The following is a 19,935-nucleotide window of genomic DNA, read 5'->3' as shown; positions in this document are numbered from 1 at the left end:
CAAATACCCCCTTTTGGCCTGGTCATAGAACACTGGAGCCCGAGATCGCTCTGCGCTTGAGGACCGCAGTCCGGTGGGAGACAGCCGCTGCGCGAGGCCTGGCAAAACCGCTGCATTCGAGCGCCGCGGCTGCTGGAGAGCTGCGGAGCGATAGGTTCTGTGGCTTCTTTCCGGACAGTGCGAACCTGGCCCCGATGAAAAGAATGCACGTTCTATTTGAAGCGCTGTACTCAGAAACATCCAGAAAACGCGAAATTTCAGGAACATACCGCAGCTTTATATTAGGGCTCCAGAGGCCGATGGTGGGTGAGCCGGAGGGCTCCCTTAGGTTAGGCGAACGTGTAGCAGGTTCTCTGGAGAATCTAGGCGGGACCCCAAACACCCATCCAAGTTCCCTAAGAAATGAAACGACGAAGGGAAGGGGTTCAACTGCAGTACACTCTAGAAGAGTTGGTTTTTTTCCCTCGAACCCGGGCTCTGCCAATGTCCCCTTCAGGCCAGGCTGCGGTGGCAGCTAAAGGGCCGAGGCAGAAAATCAAGATGCAGGGGGGTGGGGTGGGGCTGGGTGAGGAGACACTAGATGGCGTGCCAATGTTCCAGTCCGGTTTTTGCCTCCGACTGGGGACCGCACCCCCCCTCCCGCCATGAATCGCCCCGCCCCGCCCCGCCCCCCACCTTGGGGCAGGTGAGCGGCGGCCAATGGGCGAGCGCGGGGCAGGTGCCCGCTAACTCTCTCCTTGCAGAGCGGCAGCCAAGGCCTGGCCGGGCAGTTCTAGGAGGATTGTGGGCCGGGGTCGGTCACAGGGTGACTTGTAAGGGAAAGAGCCAGGAGGACCGCAGAAGCGACTCGCAGTAACATAAGCAGCCCCGAGCCTTGGGCGGTTGCCGAGAGCTGCCCACTGGGCCGCGGGGACCACGCTCCTGGCCGTGCGCAGTGGCTCAACTCGGTGCTAGGACACTCGCACGCCCCTCGCCGCTCCGCGCCTGGCTCGCCCGCAAGGGCCGAGCGCGGGCGGGCGGGCGGGCGGGGGAGGTGAGGAGTGCGGGCGTGAGTGCATGTGCCTGGTTCGGTGCACACCCCGCAGGGCGGCAGCGCCAGGGAACCGAGCGCTTTCCAGAGCCCCGCTTCCTCGCTCCGCTTCGGCGGCCGCTATCATGTTCCAGCCTGCGGCCAAGCGGGGTTTCACCATAGAATCCTTGGTGGCCAAGGATGGTGGTTCCGGCGGGAGCCCTGGCAGTGGGGGCGCGGGCTCCCATCCTCTGGCAGTGGCCGCCTCAGAGGAACCGCTCAGGCCCACGGCTCTCAACTACCCTCACCCCAGTGCGGCCGAGGCGGCCTTCGTAAGTGGTTTCCCGGCCGCCGCCGCCGCGGGTGCCGGTCGCTCGCTCTACGGAGGGCCCGAGCTTGTGTTCCCCGAGGCCATGAACCATCCGGCGCTGACGGTGCACCCGGCGCACCAGCTGGGAGCCTCCTCGCTGCAACCCCCTCACTCTTTCTTCGGTGCCCAGCATCGGGACCCTCTCCACTTCTACCCCTGGGTGCTTCGGAATCGCTTCTTCGGCCACCGCTTCCAGGGTGAGTGATCACGTTGTGTTCATGACCCGGGGACGCGGGAGAGGCTTGGGGCTGTTCAGAAGTTGTTGCGGACAAGGCTCGGGGGGATCAGCGTTGGCTGTGCGCAGGCGATTAGCCTGTAATCTATGTTGGTTTCCTACCCATGAAGTGAGGTTGGGACCTCCACGTTTTCCAAAGTATGTGGCTGGTTAGGATACAAGCTTAGGAGCTTTTTCTGACCCTCCTTTGGCCAACCTTAATTTCCTTTAGGACTAAACTGGTCACATCCCTGAAAGTGCGTGGCCCTTCCCGCGTCAGAGCTTTGAGCTGTGACCGTACTTCGCTCTCACGGTCACCACAACTCTTGGTGCGTCCGCGCAGAGGAAAGTCCACCTGCGCGCCCTGGCTCTGTGGGAAGCAGGGTAGTGTGGTTCACTCCGCTGTCTTGGGACGTTTCTCAGCAACCTTGGCCACACTCCTCATGGACCTAAAGTGGGGAAGGCTTGCAGTAAGAAAACTGGCTTTCTTCATCGCTGACCTCCTCCGGTTGCTAGAAGCTCAGGACAGTCTTCTTGAGTGGTGGTGGACGGGAGAAGGGGGCTTTTAAGGTCATAGATAGTCTTAGTTCCCCCCCATCTGCAACCCCGCAATTGGTTTGCTAATTAAGACCCCTCCAAGCGCCTTACACACACACACACACACACACACACACACACACACACCAGTTGTCTGACTTTCTTAAAGAAATGAGAGTTGTGTTTATTGCAGTTTATTTTCTTCCTTGGATTTGTAGTTTTTTCCTTTCTTTATTAAGAAAAAAATTGGCCTTGATACCTATAGCAATTGCTTTAGTTCCCAGTTTGGTATATAGACTGGACCTCAGTCTTATGCGTTTCCGTAGGTCAATTCTGCGTTCCGTGAAACAGCAGCAAAAAGAAACAAGGTTGGCACATTGCTTCCAGGAACTACTTTGACAGTAAGCCAGGGCTACACTGCTAAAGTGAATCTGATATTTGATGCAATTATTAATATAATAAAATATATTTGTAGCTTTAGCTTTAGTTGCTTGACTGCCTCGGATAAAGCTATTTGGAGAGGACCTTGGTTTGTCAGCCAATGACCCCAGCCTCACCTGGCCACTACATACTAACCGAGAAAATCCCGTTCATCCAATAGAGCAATTATTTCTGCAAGTATTTAGGAGGGCAGGGTTTTTTTTTTTCCTTCAAAGATTTCTCCAAGCGGGAGGGGTAAAGCCTACGGTATTAGTATTAGTTGTTTTAACTAACATTTCCCACCACTCCACATTAATGCTTACTACTAAAATGAAGTTTTATCCAGATTTAGCTAACTACCCGAGGTCCCCAGTAGGCTCTATCTTCAGCTTTGCGCCTGCTAATGGAGTTTGAGTCTTCGAGGTTGTGAGCCCATGACTGAAGGGACCTGGGCTGAAGGGACCATGCTGAAGGGAACTGGTTTGTGAAAGATCAGGGGCCCTGGAGGAGAGGTTGCTGCCGGTTCCTAGCCTATTCCAGACTGGGAACACTCAAGAGGTTCAGCATATTCAAGGTGCCTCCTAGATGGGACTTCCCGCCCTTAGTCCGGAGTCTCCGCCGTTCTCTCCATCTTTCGCACCTCTGGACTAATCTGCCTCGCCCTGGGCTGGTGGCGCCTTTTGCGAGATCCAGTTTTCGGGCTCGGAGCATCCGCAGCCCGGCAAAGTCAATACATTCTCCGCAAAACCCTCTCGGAAATTTCCGCCTCTCCCTAAGCCATCGGTCCCAGCTGATACGATGTGGAGTTCCACAAACGGTGGGGTTTTTTCTCTCCAGAACCGCGTCTCGACGCGGAGAAGGATTCCAGTGTAGCCGCGCTTGCGAACTCGGAAATCCGATGGGCGCTGACCGACCTTCTCAACTCCGAGGTGCGGCAGCCGTGAAGCCTGCGTGCCGACGACGCTGCCTCCTCCAGATCCCACCCGGCCTCGGGGCTAAAAATTGAGCCGTCCCAGGCCCTCCGGCGCCGCGTTTTCTAGAGAACCGGGTCTCCGCGATGCTCATTTCAGTCCCGTTTTGATGCAAGAAACCCTACCAGAACGAAAAGGAACCGTGTCCGCGTTCTGTGCGCAGCGCTTTCGGGCAGTGTGAGCCGGTGGCGACTGGAAGCCGCTTCTCCCTTAAGCGAACAGGAGAAATCTGGGTGCATGGTCAGGACCTCCGAACTGCGGGCCAAACGGGAGGAACCCGCGAAGATTGAGCAAGGTTGGCGTCGTTTTAGTGATACTGCACAGCGATTAGGAACTTTCTGGAGTGGAAAGCTACGTCTGAATGGGACTAAGGGAAACCTAGCCCTCCCAACCCTTTGCGGTTGTGGGTACTAGCTTCAAAGGGCGCCTTTGTTCACACCGGACGAGGAGGGAAGAGGTTATCTCCGCTTTACCGTCACCCTCTCCAGATCCTAGCTCCAGGCCATTCTGCAGGGATGCCGGGCTCCAAGTCACTAGCTAAAGCGGCCTCTCCATCTAGGGCTGGAGTTCCAGCTCTGGGTGCTTCGGTATCTCACTCCTGCTGCTTCCCGAAGCCTGCTTCTTAGAATCTCCATTGCTAGCTCCCAGTCATCGCCTTGCAGAGGCCTGCAGAAACAAGATGTGGAAATTTTCACATCCTAACTCTTAATTCCGGGGAGGAATAGGTTCATGTTCCTTTCTGATGGTTGTATAAAACTGACAGCTTCTCTCACGGCCTGAAATTGTTGAGTCCTAACAGGCTGTATCCCAGCCTCAAGCTTGTTCCGTCCTGTCCAGTTGAGAGCTGGGCAGGCTCTCCTGGAAGTGGTAGGGAGGTGTGGACCCTTTCTCATAGGTCAAGGAAAGAAGCGCCCAGGTACACAGACACCTCGCCACCTTGTCTTTACAGAAACATGCAGCTATTGATTAATATCGTCGGATTTTTTTGTTTTATGCTAAACATCATCTTTCCCACTGGAAAAATGATTTGGTGTTTTTTAATCAAATAACTTACCATTTATCAATATTTTGGGTAATATTCTAACTTCTTGATTCTTTCATAGATGGGTCAGGAAGACTCCGTTGGGGCCCATGTATAAGAACACATACTGGGGGGGGCGCATGCTAATGTCTACAACAGGATGTGCAGTTTCCCTGAGCCAAGCAAGACTGAGGACTGGAGGCAAAGAAGCCTTTGATCAGAACAGAGTTTGTTCTGGCCATCCTCATCCCATGGGGTTAAAAAGAGAGCGCTTTCCTCCTCTTCTCAGGTGACTGGCACTCTCTCTCAACAGAGCAGAGCTGCGGCTTGCTTGCTCAGCTCCTCCCTTCCTCGCACACCTCTGCATGCCACTTACTCAGACCTGTGGCCTCCCCTTGCTGCGGCTTCACATCTGCATAGGTTAGGCCAGACCCTCTGGAGGCTGAGATAGCCAGGCTGCTCCCCAAGGCTCCTCTCTGGATCATTTGTTCAGAGGAAGCCACAGTTGAGGCTTTACCTGGATTCTGAACAATGTGGGCTTTTGAAGCAATTTATTCAATAAAGGCTTCTCATCCATTTCTCTCCCCTTTCTGCGGACTTCCAGACTGGTCTTCACACAAGACTTCCAGTCTTCTTATTCACTCCAAGAATGGGCTTTTAATGTTTTCCCCTCTTTCTCTCTCTGGGAAGCCACCTCCTCCACTCCCCCTGTAGGACCTAATGAAACTCCTTCTTCTTCAGTCAGGCCTGAGATCCTGGGTCTGCTCCTACCCCCATGGCTTAGGGACGCATGTCCATCCTTTACTCCCCAGTGACATCCCTCAGCCTGCTGTGTAGTAGTGCAGACCCAACACTTGAAATGGGTAGGAGATAGGAGGTTAGTCCCAGGCAACTGTGTTCCAAACAGGATTCCAGCCACCCTACTGCCTGGCGTAGGTCCCCAAAGCTTAGGGATGTCTACTGACCGAATTTTAACAAGGGCACTCATGATGTGACTGTTCCACTTACATGGCCTTTCCAGAAATGGGGGATCTCATCTGAATCATCCAGATTACTGTCTTCAGAATAAAACAGTAGGTCCAATTGAGTCAATCCAGTAGCCATCTCTGAAGAAATTAATTGGATCAGTCAATCTCAACAGCTAACTCTGTCAAAACATCCCATCTAGGTCTCTGTGTTGTAGGGTCAGGGGAACGGATGCAGGCCACTATGTGAGGACCAGTGCCTGCAGGCCTCTGAGAATATACAACTGTGTGAGGGCCCAGTGCGGGGGCGGGGGGGGGGGGGCGCACTGCAGCTTGGGTAGAAGCCTGCTCTGGCTTTTCTACCTCCTGACCACCACCCCAGCCTTACTCAGTCCTTTCAGTGTAGGAGCAGAGGGTGGGAGCTTTGCCAAGGGACAGTCACACTCTGAAATCCTGTATAGTAATGGGAGGAAAAGACAGAGGGGAACCTGGAGTGTATATTTACACACACCCAATGGGGAACGAATATTCTTGAGTGTGTGTGTGTGTGTGTGTGTGTGTGTGTGTGTGTGTGTTTTGAGAGGACAGCTTCTAGATATTTATTTCTGCTCAGGACTACTCGGGGAGGTAGCAGGAGCCTTTCCAATGAGAAGAGCTCCCCTTCTTCCATTCTTCCCTTATGGGCCTGCCTTCACAGTGTTTAAGTCCTGAGGAGAGAAGGGAAGAGCAGAAAAAAAAGTAGATTTGAGAACTCCAGAGTCTGCCTGCTTGCTGGACCTGGCTTGCTTTTACCTCCTTCGTGGTGGAGCCTAGGCCTGCTAGCAGGATTTTTCAGCAGCTAGTAGTAGCCTGAGCACTTAGCTGTAGGGTACTTTAGAGTCTTAAATGAAGTCTCGTTGATCTACCTATTAGTCTTGTTCTTTCCCCCACCACCTTTCTGACCCCCAGCCCTGTCCTCTCTATAGTTGGTCCAGGAAAGGACTCTTCAGGATTAGATCATTCAAAGCTAATCAATCTTTGGGGCCCGGGTGGAGGTAGAGTTGCAAGGGCACAGGAAAAGACCTAAGGGGCTTCTGCCATCCCTTGGCCTTTCTGCTTCCCCTGGCAACGCTGGATTTGGGCCGGTAGGGCCTTCATCAGGCCTGGACTCGCCTATTGGTTCTAGAGTGGATTCTGCTTGTGGTCCCCTCAGGGTAACTCTGGAGTGAGGTTTCAGGGTAGCGGCAAGGGAAAAGGGAGAAGTAGAGGAGGTATCAGGATTTCATAAGTGGCAGGGCGTTCGCGGCAGAGGCCGGCGACTCACCGCGCCCCTTCTCTCTGTCTGTACCTGCGTGTGCTGCTATCGCCTCTGGGCTGCAGCAAGCGACGTTCCCCAGGACGGGCTGCTTTTACACGGGCCCTTCGCACGCAAGCCCAAGCGGATCCGCACGGCCTTCTCGCCCTCGCAGCTGCTGAGGCTGGAGCGAGCCTTTGAAAAGAATCACTACGTGGTGGGAGCTGAGCGGAAGCAGCTGGCCGGCAGCCTCAGTCTCTCTGAGACGCAGGTAAGCAACCCCCTGCCCCAGCCTCAGAGTGCCTGAGGTAGGCGGTTGGGTGCAGGTCTCCCTAGCCCTCGGGTTTCAAGAGCGACCTACAGCGAGGCATCCCTCACCTCCAAACCCTACCCTTTCTTTCTGTTTGCCCTGATAAGTTGCAGGAGTGTTGTTTTGTAATGAGACAGGGGCTCGCTATGTAGCCCAGGCTGGCCTTGAACTCGCAGCAATTCCCCTGTCTCTGACTCCTGCCTGTTGGCATCACAGACAAAAGCCAACTTGCGGAGCTTTCCCAGGTCTTATAATCAGGGCGAAGGAGCCCACCAGAAGCATGGAATTTGATCCGCAGTGCGCCCCAACTGCGAAAATCCCTAGCCTGTCTCCACTCTAAATGACACAGCACCCAAAAGTCAGTGTGTGTGTGTGTGTGTGGGGGGGGTGATCCCGTCATCTCTGCCCTGCCTGCGCGGATGTTCCTAGCAAAGCTCGGTAGACCTTAGCTGACCTCCAGCACCTGTGGTATGTGGTCAAAGAAAGCCAGTGTCAGCTTCACAACAGAAGGAATGAGTGAGTACAGGTCATCTCTAGCTCCAGTGTGAGAGTGACCCTGATCCCAACACAGGCCATCAGCAGCTGGGGCTCTGTGGACTGCGGCATGTTCACTGTCCGTCATAAAGACATATGCCTGTAAAAGTGTTTTAGGAACTGAGGCAGGAGGCTTGAGCACGCAGGGCCTCCTGAGTTGGGAAGGGTGTGAACTGCATTGATGTTGGGGGACTTGAATGGGGTGGCATTATAATTCCCAGATAGGGTTTTAGTAATTTATTATTTAAGGAAAAACATTAGAGAAGTCTAGGGAACGGTAAGGAGGCAAACATGAGGGATTTTTCTTTTTACAAGAGCCTCACCATATATGAACACCGGTGGAAGTGCCATCAAATGCTTGGTCCATTCCTGTGTACAAGGACTGAAGCAGCTGAGTGACTCTCAGTCTGGCTGATATACTGGACTGCATTCCTGTATAGGCCTTCGGACCCTGCCAGTTCCCAGATGCCCAGCTCAGGCTCTGCTGGTTCTCTACCCTTCCACTGCTCCTTCCTCCTGTTCCACCCTGCTATATGATTCCCCATCACCCCTCTTTAGGTAGTGGGTCTGATTGTGCCCTCCCATTAGCTGGGGTAGACAGAGCCCCTCACTGTACCCCAGGCTCCCTATACTGATCTCACCCCCGGTCCTGGTGTTTTGGCTACTGTATCTGCTACCCTATATAACAATTAAAGCATAGCCTCCTTCTAGGCTACCACAGAACTGCAGAACCTGGAGGTTTTGGGGGGGTTGCTGGTTGACAGCTCTAACTGAAAAAAAAATCTTACCAAGGAACAGAGTTAATTTAAAAAACTGTTTTTAAAGAAGCAATGTTGAAAAACTAAGCTAATAAAATAACACCTCTTTTCCCTCCTGGCAAACAGTGCTTTACAATAATTGTTTAAAACAAGGTGTCAACTTAAGAATGGTGTTTATAATTAACTTCATGTAAAAAGTAATATTTATTAAATGTTAATTGCAGAAATGTAGGAAAACAAAACAGTTTATAATTCTACCACCCACAGATTAGCACTTGTTGAAATCACATCATTGTTTTTAAACTTTTCAATTTTTAGCCCAGTGAGAGCATGTTTAATTAATTTTCTTTCAAACTGAATCTAGCTTCCTGTCAATTTTAGCTCTTAACAATGCCGGTTCATAGTTCACAGGCTGCTTGCTGCTCTCCTTTTTTGTTATGGGACATTTCAAACATACATTTAGAACAAAGCCAAAGAGAACAATGTGATGGGTCTAGCTTGCCAGTCATCTGGACTCTTGATAATCCTGTTCCTTCAGGAATGGTTCTTTTTACGTACAGAATAGCACTCTCTCCTATCACAGAACTCCCTGGGGAGCTGAGAAAAACTTCCTTGTAGTCCTGTCTTTCCAGGTAAAAACCTTGAGGCTGAGCAGGTACCCAAGTCAGCAGACATGACTTTGAATACCTGGCTGCCTGCAGTGTGCAATGGGCAAGTTCCTCAACCTCTCTCAGTGGTGTCTGCTTCGGGAAAAAGTTATTTGAGGATTAGAGGCATCTTTTATGAACTCAAGTAACATCCATTCCCATTCCTTGTCAGGCCCATTCTCTTACTTAAAGTAATATGTCAAATTAGTAGCATAACAAAGGCCTTTCCTAGGTGTCCCCTGGGCCAACATTCTTCCTGCCACATTCAATATCCATGGTCAGAGCTACTTTTCTATTGCCCTTGAAACTTTCTGTTTGAATGTACACTGTATGATTAGCTAACCATCCATCTCTCCGTATTCCACATGCAAACTTACCTGTCAAGTATCTGTTACTCCAATCAGCTCCCCGCTATGTGTTTCTAAAATGACACCTGCATTCGTCAGACCTCTGTGCTCGGCTTGTCACATGTAATTGTCTTCTATCTAGCAACCTGTCTCTGTCTACATTCATTAAACTCTCTCCCCAAATCGGTAAGTGTTTTCTCCAAATTACATGCTTTTCTTCCTAACAATGACCTCCATGTACCCATCTGTTGATCATCTCATCCATTTTGCCCTCTGTATTCCACCATCCATCCCTAGAGGACTATCGGCAACTAACAATATCTTCACACACCTGCCCATGATTACCTATCACCTTCTCAACTCAGCTTGGCTCAGGCTTATCCCCGGGCTTCAGTTGTCACATTGCTGTGGTTGAATCCTCTCCAGCCTTGAATTTGTGTGGCTCATCCATCCACTTTCTATTTCTGACTTTCCTGTATTTGTGTGTGTGTGTGTGTGTGTGTGTGTGTGTGTGTGAAGATCCCTCCTCCATGTTCCCAGAACTCACAGTGTCTCCCTTGCCTTTCCTATTAAGCCTCACATTTTGCTGTTATGACTTATTATCTGTCATGTCCATATGTCATTCTGTAGATCCGCTGCATCCATCTCCCAGGGAGCTCTTAAAATATGGGGATACCCAGGAGATGCTCTTAGGACATCCAAGTTGCATTCCAAGGGAAGAACATTTTTCCAACAGCTCCCTGGGTAATTATGGTGAACAATAGATCCTAGCATCTTGACTGTAGGAAGCAGAGGTCAAGTTTATTTCCTCATAGGATCTAGCACAATGCCCAACATGGAGTAGATATTCAGGGACTGTGTACTGAATAAAAGCCAGACATGGGGCTGGAGAGATGGCTCCGTAGTTAAGAGTATTAGCTGTGCTTTCAGAGGACTGGGGCTCAATTCCCAACACCCACATGGCAGCTCACAACCTTCTATAATTCCAATTCCAGTGGATCCAACACCCTCTTCTGGCCTCTGTGGGTACTGCATGCTTGTGGTACACATATACACATGCAGGCAAAATATTCATGCACATAAAATTTTTTTCAAAAGTTTTCAGCCATGCAAGCTGGTGTATATACCAGCACTCAGAAGGTGGAAACAGGAGGCTCAGAAGCTCAAGATCATCCTGAGATATACTAAAGTCATCCTGGCCTATGAGAGACCCTGTCTCAAATCAACAAATAAAATACTGTACTGACTGAGCAGGCACATGCATTTTGATCCCCCACACACGGCTAGCCTTTATCAATTACTCCAGTGCTCTCTGCTTTGGCTGCTCCCTCCCTGTCTTGCCCCTCCAATTGTCCAGTCATACTGACGTAGTTGATTGTTGGTTTTGATGGCACAAAGGCAGCCTATGTATGGATAAGTCTGAGATGGGGAGCTCTGTGTTGGCAGAGCTCCATCTGGAGGTGTTGAGAGGCAGGTAGCCCGAGCTACCTGGTGCAGAGCTGTATGTATACCTTAGCTGAGAGGTAGAAAGATGGGGCCTGGGGCACAGACAGTGCTCCCTCTTGTGTTGTGCTCATTTGCTCCTCACCCCTGTGTGCAGCCTGGGGTATGGCTAGGAAGGTTCCAAGCTTGCATCCGTATGGAGGCTTGACAAGTCTAGACCTGGATCAGACTAGCACCTCCAACACCATGAGGATGTGTGCCCAGCATAGGAGACGCCTGCAGACTGACTTCCTCAGACACCAAAACATCAGGCAATACCTAAGGTACACTTCTGATACCAGTGGACAGTCACCGGACAGGGGAATGAGTGCTGATCCTGGCTAGTTAAGTGTTCCGTTGACCCCTAGACTGGACCAGCAGTGTCTGTCTTTTACTTTTGCTGAGTTGTGAGGGAGAAGGCAGGAATGTGGTCTTGGACCTTGGAGAATCTTGACATGATGGGGAATACATGAATAACAGACAATCCTGCAGGTCAAGGGTAGGGTAAGCAACTGGAGTGCCCTGAAGTCAAACCTCAGACTGAGGGGGTCAGAGGAGACCAGATAGGCAGGAGGTTCTCAGCAGGCTCCTGGCCTCAAAGGTTTTGGGGGATATGTAAGGTTATAGGTGCAAGGAGATGAAGACAAGGATTTAAAGAAGGTAAATTAAAATGGAGATGGAGATGCCAAAACTAGCTGCCATCGTGGGGTTTGAGAGCAAGAGGAGATCTCAAGAGGCTCCAGCATGTCTTACCTACCTATGGGATTTCCTCGCTTCCTGACATGGGATGTTCTGCCTTTGGAGGGATAGATAGCAGGGATATATCCAAGTGTGAATTTCAGGGAAAAGTCTCACACGAGATCATTTTGGTTCTGGGATGACACACCTTTTCTGCTAAGCCTTGGCTCAAACATCTCCATATTCTTGATAGTCTAGAAGACCTACATGGTGGGTTACAGAGAAGCTAAGTGAGGTGCTGAGACAGGGACACAGACCTGAGAGCAGGTGAGTTTAACAGAGTAAGGGTGAGGATCTAGGCTGTGTGGAGGGAGCAGGATACAAGCTGAGTCAGGAGAAAGGGCTACAGCTAGTGGGAATGTTGGAAGTGGCCTTAGCTTGGCGGAATGAGGGTTGAGTTGATTCTGGGCGTAGGAAGACTGACATGATCAAATGGCAAGAAATGGATCCCCCAAGAGAGGGCAGGGAAGAGAGCAGGCTGCAGGGTGGCTTGATTGATGTCTCCAAGCTGCTGTCTATTCTGAGGACTTTCTGTGTCTGAGACCGACAGACTCAGAAGACATGCTTAAATTACAGCAGAAGAGAGTACAGTAGAACATAAGGAGACCTTCCCATCTCAGAGCTACGAGATCTTGACAGGGGTGTTTTGACTTCTCAAAGACAAGACAGGGTCTTCTCTGGAAAGTGTACAGGCCCCTGGAGCCGAAAGGCTTGAGGCTGGGGGAATGGGGAGAAAGGTTGAGTGAGCGAGCCTTCCTTCGTCCAAAACAGACCACTCCAAAGTTCAGTGATGAGCTCTGAAACACCGGCAGGAGCTGCTTTCTACCCATTTCTAAGCTCACTGTCCATTGTTTATGTATTCGCACACACGTCTTCACCGTAATGTAGAGGGATCAGTCCTCTGAGGACGTGGTCTGTGGGTCCATCCACAACAGTTTCTCACACACGACTCAAGGTGAGCATTGCCCCTCTCTACAATGGCTCTCCCTCTTCCAGCTTCCTCCAGCAAATAGTTAATCCACTTTCTCTTACTTCCTTGTGCTTTTCCTGGTTTCAAATCTTCTGTGTACAAATTTCCTATCTAGTCTAGTTTTATTTCTGTGGCTGCTACTAAAATAGCCTGACAAAAAAACAACTTCAGGGAGGAAAGAGTTTATTTGGTTACAATTCCAGATTACAGTCCATCACTTGAGGGAAGTCAAGACAGGGAGTCAAGACAAGTACATAGAAGTGGTAGGCCTGCTGGCTATTTCACACAAGAGCCTTTGACCAAGGAACTCACTTCACGGCCAAAGAAGTGCATCAGGAACCACGGACGATGTTGCTTGCCAGAGGGCAGGCAGGCTGTTTATGCTCAGCTGGCTTTCTTATGCAGTTCAAGATGGCCTGTCCAGGGAATGGCCTGGCCCACAGTGGGCTGGGCCTTCCTCCATTAATCATCAAGAGAATTCCCTACAGACATGGCCACAGGTCAATCTGATTTAGGCAAGGCCTCTATTGAGATTATCTTCTCAGAAAATTCTAGGGTGTGTTAAGTTGGCAGTTGAAGCTAACCAAGGTTGTTTGGTTTCTCCCAAACCAATTAATACAGAATTAAGAATTGATGCTCAGGCCAGTTTGGTCTACATGGGGTGTTCCAGACCAGTCAGAGCTACATAGTGAGACCCTGTCTCGACAAAACCAAACCAAACCAAAACCAAAAACACCCCCCCCCCCCAACAAACAAAAAAACCCTCTTGCAAAGCATGTCTGCTAGTGGCTCTGCGTTTTCGCACTTAGCATTTCCCCCGCCCTTTTTTGATTCGTTCCAGCCCCTCTTCTGCTGGCTCCTCCCATTTTCCAGATCTGTCCCTGGCACCACTTGCCTACAGTATGGGGCTGGGTCCCTCTACCTCTGTCCGACTGGATGACCATACATGGACACAACTCTGGGCCTTGGGACTTAACTCCAAAGCCAGAAAGACACTGCTTTGTCTCCCTGAAGTCCAGATATGCCTGAGCCGGTTCTTGAAGGTCAAGTGAGAGTTCCAGGTTACACAACCCATTCCAAAATGGGGAGTCTCAGAAGGGTTTATCTGGCTTCACCAAGAAATTGGGAGATACTCAGTGAAGCGGGAGTTCAAGAGACCATAGGAGCTTTTCCCTCAAACCACAGGGGTCAAGTCGGGTGGGTGGAGCCTCCAGTCAACATTCCACAAATGTCTTTGGGGTTAAGAGAAGTTAATACATATTGGTGGGGAGAACATATAGTCAGGTATAACCTCTAAAAACTGGTTCCCATGGAGCTGGTAGTCACATTATGTGATCTGCCTTCCTCCCGGGGCCGCTGCCCTCTAGCAAAGGGGCTGACCCCAGAGTTACCTTGTGGGTTAGGTTATAGGGTGTCACTATCATCTCCTATTACCCTAGCAAGTCATTTCCTTTCTTTATTTTTAAATCTAAGAGGGGGAAAAAGAACCCTTGATATCAGTAATGGGCTAAAGAAAATTCAGAAAAGTTAAGGGAACAAACAAAATTCCCTGGTGATTTGGGTCTATTCCCTTCTGTTCTCTCTCGTCCATGCATAGATCTCTGTCTCCCATGGCTGTGGGTACACTGTACCAACACTGCTCGTCCTGGCTTTTGTACTATTATGAAGTCACAACTGTCCCTGCTATTACAGGCTCTATAAACAGCGTCTGGATACTCAGCCCAGGGCTGTTCTGCAGAAGACAGACAGGTTGCCTAAGAAGAGGCCTGTGTCCTGGTTTCTAGGGAGTGAGTGAGCTGCTTTCTTGTCTCCATTGTTGTTTTTGAAATAATCTCATGTAACCAAGGCTGTCCTCAAAGTCACTGTTTAGCCGGGGATGAGCTTAAACTTCTGACCCTTCAGTCGCTACCTTCAAAGTGCTGGGACTGTGGACAAACACTGTTGCCTCTGGTTTGTATAGTGTTGGGGCTAGAACACAAGGCTCGGTGCATGCAAGGCATAGTTGGGAAGCCTCTTTCATGTGCTTCACCAGGATGCTGCCCAGGCCTGAAGCTGTGACCAGGGCTTCTGCTCTGCCACTGATACTTTCCTTCCTTGGGGGAGAGTTGCCAGGCAAGGCTAGCATGCTAGGTCTGTCCTACCAGATGCCTCTGTAACCATGAGTCTCCAGAAGGAGTCTTGAGGATGGGACAAAGGAGAAAGGTACAGAAAGTGACCCTCTGTCTCTGGTGTTGTCCATTGCCACCTGAAACCATTCACAACCAGTGCACTTGAACCTGTCAGATATGACATCCTGTACCCAGATCTGAATCACACACAGGAGGCAGGTAAACTCATCCATCCACCGCTGTCACAGTCACAGTGCACTCTGGGGTGGAGGGCAGGAGCTGGGTTGGCTGTCAGTGGTGCGCTCAGAACCATCCAGGGGCTAGATGGGCATGGAATCCAGAAGTCATGAGCTCAAAGCACCTAATATCCTTCCCTGTCCACCCAAGGAGATACGGGCTACAAGTTTGGCCCCTGCCTTGGCTAGGAAGGAAGGAGTCCCTTGCCTCTAACTTCATCCACCAAGGCCAGGTACCAGATGCTCCCTGGACCAGCTTTCTTTTCTTGACTGGTGGCATTTGGAGCACTGAGCACCGCTGTTCCCACCACCAACCTAGTGTCAGGACAGATGGCTCAGTGGAGGCCTTTTTCTGGGACTGTGAGAAGAACCTGGGAGAACCTCCATGACAGAGAGGAAGGCTGTGTGAGCTTGGCACATCCTAGGCATGAAACCATCCTACAGCCAGGATACCAGGCCCACTGCTGGCTGCCACCGCCTGCCTTTGCAGTTGTGTGCAAAGGCTGCCTTCAGCCCTGCCCTGGATTCTAGATCCCCCTTCAGCAGTCACTGCAGTTGCCAGAACTGAAACGTTCACCACCATGGTACAAAAACAACTGAACGATGTTGTCCGCGCAGCCTCGGCGGGCAAACCCGCTTGCTTTCATCCGTGCTGCTATTCCTAGGAAGATTTACAACTCCATTGCCCCACTATCCAAAGGATGCACTGGCGCAGGAGACCAGGAGGTGCCTTGGAGCAGCAAGGGCTCCCAAATGCGTCTCTCCTGTGGATGAGGGATGTAAGTCCAGAGAAGGGAAGGGACTGAGCTGAGGAGAGTACCCGACTTTCTCCTGCTAGCACCAAGGAGGATCTGGGCCTGGATGGTCCTCAAGGTCAAGTGAAGGGGTGTGCAGTCAAAGCAGTGAACTCACGTTTCTTCCAGGGTGTGGAAGTACCGAGGGTGCATGGGGAGCCACTCATGGGAGGATGTGAGAGCTGAGTCATGGACTCCCAGTAATGCTGGGAGAGGAGGAGGAGGAAGGAGGAATGATCAGAGCTGGGGAGGAGGAAGGAAGGATGGTAGACACGGACTAGATGGGCTTCCTGGAGATGCCTAGAATCCCGGGCGCATTCCTGTCATCCCAGAAAATGGTAGGCCCAGCTGTGCAAGCCCCACCCTTCTTCTTATAGGGACGCCCACTGCCTGGCACGGAAGTGAGGACTCCCTATGTCCTCACTCACTTCTGTCCTCCAATGTCCCTTCTGACTGTTGTGTGACCCGTGGCATCTAGAGGGGCCACAAGAGCCGGTTCTGTTGGACCAGGAGGTTCAGAGCTGACCCTGTGTGTGTAGGGGGGTTGCCCTCAGACAGAACTCTCCCCGTATTTGTCTGAGGGAGTCAGAGGTTCTTGGGTGAATTTCAGACTGCCCCGAGGAGCTGGTACCTGAGGGACAGGATTCGTCCACACAGCTCTGGCCTGCCCAGTTCTACTCTGAAGTGGGTAGGACAATTTCACAGGACTGCTAGGACGGGGTTCCAGGTTGAACAAGGCTGTGACAGAGAGCATGTGAGTTTTCAGTATCCATGAATGGTTCTGGGGTCTTAGATGTAGTCTGGCTGTCACAGACTGTGTTCTTCCACCTCTAGGTTATGAAGCCTTGTCTGTCTCTGTGCAGCATTGTGGGACCAGCACAGGAGATGGAGTGGGCTTTAGGTCCTCTGGGGGTGACTACATTTTCTCTGGAGATTGGTAGAGCTCTCTCATGTCTGCTCACTGTGGCTTCAGGAACCAGGAGGCTCAGCAGCTATATCCGCTTTGTCTTTATTTGGGAGAGACTGGAAAACTGCTTCAGGTCCAGTCCTTCCCCTGCCCTCCTCACTGGCACCTGATAAGTAGTCTTCAGACCTGTCAAGTGGCAGATGCTTGGAAGGGAGAACCCTGGCCTGTGTAGCCTCAGTTCCCCATCTGACTCCCAGCTTAGCTAGAGTGTGGAGGCCATCTTGGCTGCTCTGGGTGTTTCTTACCTGTGCCCCTCCTTCCCGGCCCAGGTGAAGGTGTGGTTCCAGAATCGGAGGACAAAATACAAACGGCAGAAGCTGGAGGAGGAAGGGCCTGAGTCCGAGCAGAAGAAGAAGGGTTCCCACCATATCAACCGGTGGCGTATCGCCACGAAGCAGGCCAACGGGGAGGACATTGATGTCACCTCTAATGACTAGGGGAACAATCATGAGCCCACAAGGGCAGAGCATTGCTTGCTGCTGGCCGGGGCCCCAGGGGGCCCAAGCTGGACTCTGGCCAGTCCCTAGCCAGGCTGCAGGGAGGCCTCGAGTCACGGCCCCACAGGGCTTGGAGCCTGGGGCCATCACTGTCAGAAGGAGAAGAAAATGGGCTGGCTGAGGCCTGGGACTGCTCAGCCTTCTGGTGGAGAGCCTGCTGCTTGGGTGGGCCATCATCACTGCAGCCTCCCAGCTGCTCTCCATGTCTCTTTCTGTCTTTGTTTTGAGACATTTCTGTTTTAATTTATTTTCCAGGTACCTGCTATAGTTCTTAGTGATCCTCTCATGCCCCCTTCCCTATGGGAATAATAAAAATCTCTCTCTTAATTGCACAATCATCATCTTCAACTGTAGAGCCTGGGCGGGTGGGTTGCAGTTCCCAGTGCAGTAGGGGTGGTCAGCAAGGGTGCTCAGGGCCCAGGAGCCTGAAGGGAAGCCTCGCTGGATCTTTGCAAACTCATAGAGGATCAGAAGGGCGGAGAATCCTTACACATACAGACTCAAGTGGCTTCTCCAGCTGAGGAGAATACAGACGAAGGAGTCCTGGGAGTGGGTTAAGGCGGGTCCAAGTCCAGGCCTTGCACAGATGTACGCATGTCCAGGAGAATCCGAGGCAGCCTTTTTTTTTTAAAAAAAATTCAAATGCGAGATCTTACTCTGTTGCTCAAACTGGCTTCCTAGTCACATCAATCCCCCTGCCTCAGCCTCCTGGGTACTGGATTGTAAGTATGAGGACACACCTAGTGTCCATGGGCTTAATGGTGAGCTTGCAGAGGTCATAGGCAGAGAAAGGCAGGACAGGTCCAGTGAACTCTTGTCCTTCTGCCCTTCAGTTTGTCTGTTTGTCCTTCCCCCTTGACATACTTCCTCCATCCTGGAGAAGTTCGACTTGTGTTTCCAGCAGTCTCCCCAGTCAACACCCAGGCCTGCCTCTACTTTACCTCCCATGAACTCCCCAACCATCCACTCTAGCCCTCTGCTGCCATAAATGGCAGTCACCAACCACTGTCCCAGTTCCCCTTGCAGCCACACCCATCTACTCCCTCCCTGAGCTAATCTGTTTCTCTACCTGCAGGAATGCCCTCCTTTTCTCCCTAACCCCCCATGTTTCCATTTTGGGTCCCTCGGCTCCGCTTCCTCTGGTCCATCCACACCTCACGTCTGTTCTACCCAGCTGGATTCCAGACCAGACAGTGGTGTCCAGTCACGCTTGGTCAATGCAGCTTCCGCAGCATCCCTGCCACCTGCCTGACCCCCGTCTGCTCTCTGGGAAGAACACAGGACATTAAGGGGCTTCTGTGAATATCTAAGAAGGTCCTCCATGCTGTGGCCAGGAGGGCTCTGTCACCACCCCCCATCAGGCAGGATAGTGTCTCAGTCCTGTGCTGACTTGTGGTTTCTCCTACATTGCTCCTGGTGTCCCTGAGCGAGCAGTCACAACTTTTGCTGGCCTGTGCTGTTCTTCCCATCTGGGAAGTTGGTGAGTACCCTGTGGACACCTGATCCAGGTTGAAGGCCCATGCGTATTGCCTGGGCTAGGTGCAGAAAAGAACAAGGGTTCTTTTGCCGAGAACACTCCCACTGTCCTCTGGGTACCTTTTTCAACTCTGCCTGTCTTGTTGATGTCCACTCCAATTTCCAGAAACCAAAAGACGTTGTTCCTCCTGTCCCCTCCTCCATCAAATGAATACATCCCACAAATCTTAAAAGTCTTAACCTGGCTGATTCTGAATTAAACCCTCGGCAACTCTTCCTGCCAACCAAGTGCAGTAGTTGTGTGTCGGGAGGGGGGGTGCATGAACAGGTAGGGTGGGAGTTAGGAGAGGTTCCCATCTCAGCCCTAGTCGTGGTGGGACAGAAAGGGTAGGCCCTTCCTCTGAAGATCCTACCATGCTTGGCTGGGGGGTGGGGTGGGGGATGGGTCCTGGAAGATCACAGCAGAATGCCCTGTCAAGAAGATAAAGGACTAGAAGGACCGGAAACCTGCCAATCTTCCTAGGCAGGCCTGCTGGGGCGGGGCGGGAAGCCCCCTCCATCCCCCCATGTTGTGCCTCTCCCGCAGACGGTAAATATTGGTGTTGTGACTTCATTAATAAAGGCTTCTGTGAGCCTGAAAAACATGGAATCAGGATGAACTATTTTCTGAGCTGCGGGCTTGCCAGGTTTGCTAATTTGGGAGTTTTTGGGCCCTCTCCAGGGAACAAACCGAAGTCTCTCCCGAAGAGACGAAAGAGACGCAGATGCAGCCGAACAGGGAGAAGACAGGACTGCATTCCCTGCAGCTCCTGCCCAGAGAGGGAGGCCTGCAAAGGGCCAGAGAGCAGACATTGGCCCCTCCCCTGCATCCATGCCTGGTGAATAGCTGCACCAGGCCTCCCTAGGCAAGCCTGCTTGGCCACTTCTCATCAGTGGTTTGCTGCCCTCCAGAGCCTCACCGAATGACGGCCTGATTCTTCTGAGCTGCCATGAGCCTAGAGTCAGCCGCACAAGCCTCAAGGGTAGCAAGCAGGAGTCCTTAACCCTTTGGCCCAACCCATGTCCTTCCTCTCAGGGAGCAGTCACGCTGCTTCCTCTTGTCCACAGAACTTTCCCAGATTGGTCTCTGCATGGTGCCTGCTGTCTTTACCAACTTCTCCTCACAGGTGCTGTGGTTGCTTCCCACAGGGCATCAAGCCTTCTTTGACTGGAGAGCCAGGCTCTGCCTGAGAGGAGCCAGCTTGCCCACAGGCCTCTCTGGGACCCTGCTCCAGGGCAGTCCCACAGTGGG

General features: G+C 51.6%; 1 protein-coding gene across 1 annotated transcript; it reads left to right on the top strand.

The window, feature by feature from the left end:
• The first annotated feature begins 633 nt into the window (after positions 1–633).
• Positions 634–19,240, top strand: Emx1 (empty spiracles homeobox 1). The gene is made up of 3 exons (XM_041638807.1): positions 634–1,576; positions 6,867–7,051; positions 16,941–19,240. The coding sequence occupies exons 1-3, from the start codon at positions 1,057–1,059 to the stop codon at positions 17,106–17,108; spliced, it is 873 nt and encodes a 290-aa protein (XP_041494741.1). The 5' UTR covers positions 634–1,056; the 3' UTR covers positions 17,109–19,240.
• The last annotated feature ends 695 nt before the right edge of the window (positions 19,241–19,935 follow it).

Source organism: Microtus oregoni, unplaced genomic scaffold, assembly GCF_018167655.1.
Source record: "Microtus oregoni isolate MIOR12 unplaced genomic scaffold, Mior012 000002F_ref0000024, whole genome shotgun sequence".
NCBI lineage: Eukaryota > Metazoa > Chordata > Mammalia > Rodentia > Cricetidae > Microtus > Microtus oregoni.
This window is presented reverse-complemented; position numbering and strand designations above follow the sequence as displayed.